The 10,000-nt window shown below is 47.2% G+C and overlaps 2 protein-coding genes across 2 annotated transcripts in view; both read right to left on the minus strand.

The window, feature by feature from the left end:
* Positions 1–2,850: 2,850 nt before the first annotated feature.
* LOC122133401 (nucleolin-like) lies at positions 2,851–3,991 on the minus strand. Its single transcript, XM_042709545.1, has one exon. It carries the CDS (start codon positions 3,577–3,579, stop codon positions 2,992–2,994), a length of 588 nt encoding a protein of 195 aa, XP_042565479.1. The 5' UTR covers positions 3,580–3,991; the 3' UTR covers positions 2,851–2,991.
* Positions 3,992–4,071: 80 nt separating this feature from the next.
* Positions 4,072–10,000, minus strand: part of rpgra (retinitis pigmentosa GTPase regulator a) — a gene marked incomplete at its 3' end in the record, with an annotated part of 17,872 nt that continues 11,943 nt past the window's right edge. The window contains exons 11-16 of the mRNA XM_042703201.1: positions 9,026–9,257; positions 7,759–7,820; positions 6,978–7,065; positions 6,402–6,542; positions 5,725–6,014; positions 4,072–5,388 (exon numbers count right to left, since the gene is read on the minus strand). Coding sequence (XP_042559135.1) covers positions 4,072–5,388; positions 5,725–6,014; positions 6,402–6,542; positions 6,978–7,065; positions 7,759–7,820; positions 9,026–9,257 — 2,130 coding nt within the window. The remainder of the gene's footprint in view (positions 5,389–5,724; positions 6,015–6,401; positions 6,543–6,977; positions 7,066–7,758; positions 7,821–9,025; positions 9,258–10,000) is intronic.

Here is a 10,000-nt window from a genome sequence, read left to right on the forward strand (position 1 = left end):
GATGTGTCTGGTGTCCCTGTACATAAAACTATATGAAGTAGTTTAATCTAGTTCAGATGTATCTGGTGTCCCTGTACATAAAACTATATGAAGTAGTTTAATCTAGTTCAGATGTATCTGGTGTCCCTGTACATAAAACTATATGAAGTAGTTTAATCTAGTTCAGATGTGTCTGGTGTCCCTGTACATAAAACTATATGAAGTAGTTTAATCTAGTTCAGATGTCTCTGGTGTCTCTGTACATAAAACTATATGAAGTAGTTTAATCTAGTCCAGATGTATCTGGTGTCCCTGGCCTGTACATTAAACTATATGAAGTAGTTTAATCTAGTTCAGATGTGTCTGGTGTCTCTGTACCTAAAACTATATGAAGTAGTTTAATCTAGTCCAGATGTGTGTCCCTGTACATAAACTATATGAAGTAGTTTAATCTAGCTCAACCTCCAGCAGCTACAACAGTAACATGCTGCTTCCACACTGATGCCTCAGTATTAATAATGTAATGATGACACACATAATAATATATCAATCTGAGGGTTGTAATGGAGTATTTCTACATCGCTGTTTTGGTACTTTTACTTCAGTAAAGAATCTGAGTGGTTCTTCCACCACTGGCAACTCTGACCTGCCTGCTGCTGATCCGCCAGATGTGTGCCATGTGTGTGCCGTGTGTGTGTCGTGTGTGTGTGCCGTGTGTGTGTCGTGTGTGTGCCAGATGTGGGCCAGATGTGTGTCGTGTGTGTGCCGTGTGTGTGCCGTGTGTGGGTCGTGTGTGTGCCGTGTGTGTGTCGTGTGTGTGCCGTGTGTGTGTCGTGTGTGTGCCGTGTGTGTGCCGTGTGTGTGTCGTGTGTGTGCCGTGTGTGTGTCGTGTGTGTGCCGTGTGTGTGTCGTGTGTGTGTTGTGTGTGTGCCGTGTGTGTGCCGTGTGTGTGTCGTGTCTGGGCCAGATCCAGGATTGAGTAGGTTGCCATAGCATTAGCGCTGAGAGCAAACATCCCAGGCTGTGCTTGTGGGTTAGGGTTAGTTAGTTAGTTAGTTAGACACACAGTTGACCGGGGGAGTTAGGGTGAGTTAGTTAGTTAGTTAGTTAAACACACAGTTGACCGGGGGAGTTAGGGTGAGTTAGTTAGTTAGTTAGACACACAGTTGACCGGGGGAGTGGTAGCTGTCAGGTTATGACTTACGAGCGTGTCTGCTAAGAGTAGGATGAAGTATAGTGTTCTTCGAGTTTATTACGGAGGGGGGGGGGGGGGGGGGGGGGGGGTCTGATGTGTGTCTGTGTGTATGTGTGTGTGTGTGTGTGTGTGTATGAGTTGTGAGCGTGTGGCAGGAATGCATGCAGTGTTTGTGTAGGTGTGTAGGCGATGTATCAAGAAGGTCTGTGTGTGTGTGTGTGTGTTTGGCTGAGCCTGTGTAAGATCCCCATGTGTTTAATAACAGTAATCTGAACAGAAGAAAGGTTCTGGTATGTGTGTGTGTGTGTGTATGAAAGGTTCTGGTATGTGTGTGTGTGTGTGTGTGTGTGTGTGTGTATGAAAGGTTCTGGTATGTGGTAATGACAGTCTGTCCATCTAGGAGTTTATCTGTGTTGCTTTTTAAGTGTGCAAGACAGAGTGCCAGAGAGAGAGAGATAGAGAGTGAGAGAGAGAGTGAGAGTGAGAGAGAGAGAGTGAGAGTACGCATTTTATCTCATTCTATCTGAAAGAGTATCACTTCACAAGTCTAGCCTGTAGACAGATTGATGTACAAAGGTGTTCCTGTTAAAGTGGAAACGTAGTTTTGGCACACGCTAACCTCACGCTAACGTCACGCTAACATTCAGAGATGCTTCACATCCTTCCCAGACAGCTTGCTGCGCTGTACTTATCTGTTGTTATGGTGACTGCTGGGCTGTACTTACCTGTTGTTACGGTGACTGCGAGGGCTGTACTTATGTGTTGTTACGGTGACTGCGAGGACTGTACTTATCTGTTGTCATGGTGACTGTGAGGGCTGTACTTACGTGTTTTTACGGTGACCGCAAGGGCTTTCCCTGAGGTAGACTGCTTCTCTGAGCTTGGTGATGGTGCAACGGTGAATTGAGAAAGTGAAAGGTATTTGTGTTTGTGCAAATGTGCATGTGTGTGTATGTGGAAATGTGCATGTGTGTGTGTGTGTGTGTGTGTGTGTGTGTGTGTGTGTAGGTGGGGATCTGTGGGCAGCATGACAAACTGTACAGTGACTCATATGAATGTGTGTGTGTGTGTGTGTGTGTGTGTGTGTGTGTGTGTGTGTGTGTGTGTGAGTGTGTGTGTGTGTTTTAATGATAGGGTGAGGAATAGTTACAAGGAGAAATGCCAGGTCACCATCATCTGTTTTTAATTCACATTTATACAGAATGACAGAACATTACTTATTCCTTTAAACGTTCAGTCCATGTGCAATAAATAGACTTACTGCACTGAGCAGCCTTTCAGAAAGAGCATCTAAGGACATCCAGCGCTTGAACATCACATATAGACTGTGTGCTTAGCTCCGCATAGAACATCCAGTGAGCTCTATTGGAACTCTTAGAACTCTCTGGTAGACACTGAAGGAACGTAGAACCATAGCAGAACAGTGGGAGGAGTTAGAGATAAGCTAGAACTGGCACCTCTAAACGAGAGATAAAGAGAAGTTAAAACAGACACCTTTAAACTCTAGTTAAATGATTTCACAAACCAAGGCACACTGGACCGTCTGATACCACAGTGATGAAACAGCTACTCTGCCTATTAAATGTGCTTGATTACTTGTGTGTGTGTGTGTGTGTGTGTGTGTGTGTGTGTGTGTGTGTGTGTGTGTGTGTGTGTGTGTGTGTGTGTGTGTATGCAAGAGTATGAGGGTGTGTACACATACATGTTAGACATCAGTCTGTCTGTGTGCATGTATTTTTCTCTCACCATGTGTGAGTTAGTATGTATGTGTGTGTGTGTGTGTGTGTGTGTGTGTGTGTGTGTGTGTGTGTGTGTGTCTATCTGAGGTCTAAGTACTGGGGTAAGACATCATTCCAGAAGCCCTCGGAGTCAGGGGCTCCATTAGTAGCGCGCTGTTTACCTGCAGCTGTCTGTCTACCTGTCTGTTTGTCTGTCTGTCTGTCTGTCTGTTTGCCTGTCTGTCTACCTGTCTGTCCGCCTGTCTGTCTGCCTGTCTGTTTGCCTGTCTGTCTGCCTGTCTGTTTGTCTGTCTGTCTGCCTGAAGGTGCTGCTTTTGGTTTAGTCTTTCCTTTCCTAGGCTTCTCCTCCTCCTCCTCCTCTTCCTCAGATTCCTCTTGTTCTTCCTCCTCTTCCTCCTCTTCTTCATCATCATCATCATCATCATCCTCACTTTCTGATGCCCTTCCTTTCGTTGGCTTCTTCTTGTCCTTCAGTCCCTGCTTTGGTTTCTTCTGCTCTTTAACATTTCGCTTCAGTTTCGCTGGTTTCTCCTCCTCTTCCTCTTCTTCTTCATCATCATCATCATCATCATCATCCTCACTTTCTGTGGCCCTTCCTTTCGTTGGCGTCTTCTTGTCCTTCAGTCCCTGCTTTGGTTTCTTCTGCTCTTTAACATTTCGCTTCATTTTCACTGGTTTCTCCTCCTCCTCCTCCTCCTCCTCTTCGTCAGATTCCTCCGACGACTCCTCCTCCGACTCCTCCTCCTCTTCACTGTCTTTCTTTTGTCCTTTCTGTGGCTTTCTTAGCAGTTTGCCTCCTTGCCTTTGAATCTTCACTGGCTCCTCCTCTTCAGACTCCTCCTCCTCTTCAGACTCCTCCTCCTCAGACTCCTCCTCCTCCTCAGACTCCTCCTCCTCAGATTCCTCCTCAGACTCCTCGTCTTCATCTTCACTGTCTTCTTTCTTTTGGATTTGTTTAAGTTTCTTTCCTTCTTTCTTTTGTTCTTTTCCTCTCTGCTTTTGTCTCACCTGTTCCTTGGCTTTATGTTTAGGTTTGACTTCCTCCTTCTCCTCCTCCTCAGATTCTTCCTCTTCATCTTCCTCTCCACTCTCTTTCTTTTCTTCTTTCTTTGACTTCTTTTCTTCTTTCTTTTCTTCTTTTCCTCTCGGCTTTTGTTTCGCCTGTTCTTTGGTTCTTTGTTTAGGTTTGACTTCTTCTTCATCCTCATCCTTATCTTCATCATCATCATCATCTCCCTCCTCCTCCTCCTCCTCACTCTCTTTCTTTTCTTCTGTCTGTCTTTTCTTTTGCTCTGTCTTCTGCTTCTGCTTTGGTTTCTCTTGCTCTTTGGTGGTTGTCATTGGCTTTACTCGTTCCTCCTCCCCCTCTCCCTCCTTCTCCTTCTCCTCCTCCTTCTTCTCCTCCTCCTCCTCCTCTTCTTCCTTCTCCACAGCTTTGCCTTTCTTTAGTTTCCGGTCATCTCTGGTGCCTCCTGTCGCTCTGCTGATGTCTGTCTGTTTGGGTTCCAGCTCTTCCTGCTCCTTCTTTCTCTTCCCTGCATCCCTCTCTTCCGTCTTCTCTCCTCCTGTTTTAGACTGTTCCTCCTCTCCCTCTGTCTGATCTTCCCACTCGTCCTTCTCCATCCCTCGTTCCTCTTCTCCACCTTTCTCCTCGTTACCATCTTCCGCCCTTCCCTCCATCTCTCCATCCCTCTCTTCATCCTCTGCTTCCGTTACTCCCACATCTCCTTTTCCATCTCTTTCCATCGTGTCCTCCTTTTCTTGGACTTCTTCTTCAGCCTCTCCTTCGCTCTCTTTCCTTTCCTCGTCTTTTTGCTCTATTGTTTCCTCCTCCTCCCCCTCTCCTTCATCTTTTCCCTCTTCCTCCCCCCTTTCTTCTGCCTCTTCTCCTTCCTCTTCATGATTCTCTTCTTCTTCCTCTCCCTTTTCTTCTGCCTCTTCTCCTTCCTCTTCCTCTTCATGATTCTCTTCTTCTTCCTCTCCCTTTTCTTCTGCCTCTTCTCCTTCCTCTTCCTCTTCATGATTCTGTTCTTCTTCCTCCCCCTTTTCTTCTGCCTCTTCTCCCTCCTCTTCATGATTCTGTTCTTCTTCCTCTCCCTTTTCTTCTGCCTCTTCTCCCTCCTCTTCATTAGTCTGTTCTTCTTCCTCTCCCTTTTCTTCTACCTCTTCTCCTTCCTCTTCCTCTTCATTATTCTGTTCTTCTTCCTCTCCCTTTTCTTCTGCCTCTTCTCCTTCCTCTTCCTCTTCATGATTCTGTTCTTCTTCCTCTCCCTTTTCTTTGCTCTCTTCTTCCCCCTCTTCTTCCTCACCTTCCCCCTCTTCTTTCCCTCCGTCCTCGCCTTCTTCCTCATTCTGTTTATTCTCCTCCTCCTCCTCTTCCTCTGACGCTCCCTCACTCTTTTCTTCATCCCCATTTTCCTCTTCCTCTCCGCCACTCTCCATCTCTCCCTCTTTCTCTTCACCCTCCTCCTCCTCCTTCTCGGAGGAATTTTCTCCACTTTCTTTCGCTTCCATCTGCTCCTCCTCCTCTTCCTCAACTTTGCTTGCCTCCTCTTCCTCTTCTCCGCTCTCTTTCTCCTCCTCGCCCTCCTCTTCCTCTCCACGGCTCTCCTCTACCTCATTACCCTCCTCCTCCCCCTCTTTCTCTCCTTCACTCTCTCCCTCGCGTCCTTCCTCTCCACTCTCCCTCTCTCCTTCCTCCTCTCCTCGCTCACCCTCCTCCTCCTCATCCTCCTCCTCCTGCTCTTCTTCTCCAATCACAGTGCCCTCTTCCTCCTCTTCCTCTTCCTCCTCCTCTCCCTCTTCCTGCGCCTCCTTCTCCTCCCCGACACTTAAGCTCCAGTCTTCACTCTCCTCCTTCTTCTCCTCCTTCTCCTCCTCCTTCTTGTCTGGCCCTCCCACATCCTCTCCATCATCCTTGAGCACAGATTCCCTTCCTGACTTCCTGCTCCGTCTGTCCTCATTGGTCATTTGGTCCATTGCTTCCTGGTCGCTGCTGGCTGCCGATTGGTCCTGAGGGGTTGTCGTCCTGTGTGTAGTGTCCTCTGGCGTGTGTGAGACCGCCTCCTTCAGTAGAGCTGCTGAGCCTGCCAGTGCTGCACCTGCCACAGCAGAAACTACACTACCCAGAATCCCACTGGATGCAGCACCCTCCTGTGTCTGAGGGGTTTCTTTGGGACTCCCATGATCCCCTCTTCCTGTAGCTGGTCTCTGTTTCGATCGCTTCGGGCTATTGGTTGGGGTGGACCATGGACTAGACAATGATTGGCTGTTCACTGGAGAAGATACTTTCTTGGCTGCTGATTGGTTGTGAGCCTTTGTTGTCCGTTGATCAGTTTGGCCATGTCCTGACTTCGCGGTCTGAGGTGTTGCTTGTCTTCTGGATGGGGTGGACCATGGACTAGATAGCAGCTGGCTTTTGTCTGGGGTAGATCTGTTGCTGGATGTTGATTGGCTTCCTGCCTTGGCCCTTTTTGTCATTGATTTGCTGGCTTCTCCTGTGGATGGTGACTGGCTCTTGGCCTTAGGAGTCTTGATGTGAGATGATGAATCTTTGATCTGCTTGACCTTCAGTAACTGTGCTTGACCGTCCGAGGCCTCGCTCTCCTCTCCATCGCCATCGTGTTCTTCTGAAGCACTCTTATGAAACACAGCACCTTTAGGCACACTCTCCTCTCGGTGCGATGAGCTTCGATGGGCTTTGACAGGAGTAGCGTCTCCATCGGATTGAACTCTGACAGGGGTTGACCTCTTGACCTCTTTCTCCTTCCCGAGGGAAGAGTTCACCCTCTGACCTCTGCCCTCTGAGCTCGACCTGACCTCCTGAAGTTGCCCTGGTGAAGACTTCCTTTCTCCAGCTTTTTCAACAGCAGCAGCAGGTGTGAGCCCTTTTACCCCAGCTGTGGCAGATTTGACCTCCGTGACCTTCACTGGGGTTGCCTGTTGTGATCTGCTGTGGTCTGACGTCTTACTTCTGAGTGTCTCTCTCTCCGTGGGGCTCTCTGTGTCTCTCTCTGTCTGGGAAACAACCTCTGTTGGCCCTTTCATGACCTTTGAACCTTGACCTGTCATGACCTTGGGCTTCTTGGTGTCTGGCCCCTCTGTGGCAGTGGCCTGGTTGGAGCCCTCCCCTCCTGTGGAAGGCCTCTGCATCTGCTGAGCACGCAGGAAGAGGGGGAGAGAGAAGGAGAGAGTGACAGAGTGGGAGAGAGAGAGAAGGAGAGAGTGACAGAGTGAGAGAGAAGGATAGGGTGACAGAGTGAGAGAGAAGGAGAGAGTGAGAGAGAAGGAGAGAGTGAGAGAGTGAGAGGAGAGAGTGAGAGAGTGAGAGAAAAGGAGAGGGTGAGAGAGTCGAATATGACAGAGGGAAAGTGGGATACAGGGTAACAGAGAGAACGTTGTGAACGTTGTGTCACCCACATACAGTAACTCACCCACATACAATAACTCACCCACATACAGTAACTCACCCACATACAGTACAGTCACTCACCCACATACAGTAACACACATACACACACACACACACACACACACACACACACACACACACACACACACACACACACATACAGTACAGTAACTCACCCACATACAGTAACTCACCCACATACACTAACTCACCCACATACAGTAACTCACCCACATCCAGTACAGTAACTCACCCACATACAATAACTCACCCACACACACACACACACACACACACACACACACACACACACACACACACATACAGTAACTCACCCACATACAGTAACTCACCCACATACAGTAACTACAGTAACTCACCCACAGCCAGTAACTCACCCACATACAGTAACTCACCCACATCCAGTCACTCACCTCTACAGGCGAATTAGAGGCAGCTTCTTGCTTCCTGTCCACAGGTTTGGCAGCCATTTTGTCTAGAAACAGAACACATCGCCAGGTGAAAATTAACACGGGAAAAATATCAGATTCCAAAATCATCTTACCCGCTGACTTATAACCATGATTAAGAATTCAAATCGGACATGTTGCTGTGTGTTTATGCTAACAGCACATGCTCCTGGAAGTTAGTATTTATATGAAATCAGCATATGTACAGAACTTGTATCCTACTTATCAGGGCCTTGACAGAAGTGGCCTAATATACAGATATATTTATACAGTAATTCAGTGTGTACGTAGTACTATGTATATATGGATGAGGGATGGCTGCCTAGTACTATGTATTTATGGATGAGGGATGGCTGCCTAGTACTATGTATTTATGGATGAGGGATGGCTGCCCAGTACTATGTATATATGGATGAGGGATGGCTGCCCAGTACTATGTATATATGGATGAGGGATGGCTGCCCAGTACTATGTATATATGGATGAGGAATGGCTGCCCAGTACTATGTATATATGGATGAGGAATGGCTGCCCAGTACTATGTATATATGGATGAGGAATGGCTGCCCAGTACTATGTATATATGGATGAGGAATGGCTGCCCAGTACTATGTATATATGGATGAGGGATGGCTGCCCAGTACTATGTATATATGGATGAGGAATGGCTGCCCAGTACTATGTATATATGGATGAGGAATGGCTGCCCAGTACTATGTATATATGGATGAGGGATGGCTGCCCAGTACTATGTATATATGGATGAGGGATGGCTGCCCAGTACTATGTATATATGGATGAGGAATGGCTGCCCAGTACTATGTATATATGGATGAGGAATGGCTGCCCAGTACTATGTATATATGGATGAGGGGTGTATAGATAGATGAATATATGGATGAATGACGTGCCAATGCACTTCATGAATAGTTAGTGTGAATAGACTAGTGTACGTTAGTCAGTATATGACCAGACTTATATAGGCCGTTAGTGTGAATAGTTAGTGTACGTTAGTCAGCATATGTACAGACTTATATAGGCCGTTAGTGTGAATAGTTAGTGTACGTTAGTCAGCATATGACCAGACTTATATAGGCCGTTAGGGCATAGGCTAGTGTACGTTAGTCAGCATATGTACAGACTTATATAGGCCGTTAGTGTGAATAGTTAGTGTACGTTAGTCAGCATATGACCAGACTTATATAGGCCGTTAGGGCATAGACTAGCTTACCGCTAGCTTGGGTCTTGGCGGCTACGGCCTTGCGTTTGGGGGTGTCTGTGGGCAGGTCGGCAGGGGGTCCGGTGGGGGTGCGCTTGAGGGGGGTTTTGGGGGGGCGTTTGGGGGATCCCTCGTCCGAGGCTCTGGGATCGGGTCTGGGGCCGATGGGCGTCAGAGAGAGGGGCTGAGGCGAGAGAAGAGGAAAGTTCTGGAAGATTGGACCAAAACCTTCAAACGATCCCTCCTGAAACACACACACAAACAATGTTATATGGCATACACATAAAGATAGACTGGAATTAGACTTCTTTAGACTACATTCTACATCTGCATTCTCAGAATGGTTCTTCAGCTTTTCCCTAATTCAATTATTCTCATAGCTATGCTGATGATTCCCAACTGTACATGTCCTTATCACCCAATGACATCAGCCCTGTACATCTCCTTATCACCCAATGACATCAGCCCTGTACATCTCCTTATCACCCAATGACATCAGCCCTGTACATCTCCTTATCACCCAATGACATCAGCCCTGTACATCTCCTTATCACCCAATGACATCAGCCCTGTACATCTCCTTATCACCCAATGACATCAGCCCTGTTGATAATAGTGACACACCTTGGTGTGCTTCTAGACCCTAAATTGATGTCACAAAAAATGCTTTCTACCACCTTAGAAATATTGCTAAAGTAACACCATTTCTCTCCCAGGTAGATACTAAGAGACTTATGCATGCTTCTATCACTAGCAGGATATTGATAATTGATTGATTGATTGATTGATTATTGTAATGCTTTCTTCTCTGGTCTGCTTTAAGCTTCGTTTCCATTAGGGCGTTAATCGTCCCGCTCTCATTGGGAATGAATGGAGACGATAGCCCGTCTGTCGAGCAACGAAACGCCTCCGCCTCCCTTTCAAAGTTGACGATTCTTTAACTTTATGCAAATGCAGACCACGCGGTAACCAATCAGTTTGGCGTGT

This window comes from Clupea harengus, chromosome 2, assembly GCF_900700415.2.
Source record: "Clupea harengus chromosome 2, Ch_v2.0.2, whole genome shotgun sequence".
Taxonomy (NCBI): Eukaryota; Metazoa; Chordata; class Actinopteri; order Clupeiformes; family Clupeidae; genus Clupea; species Clupea harengus.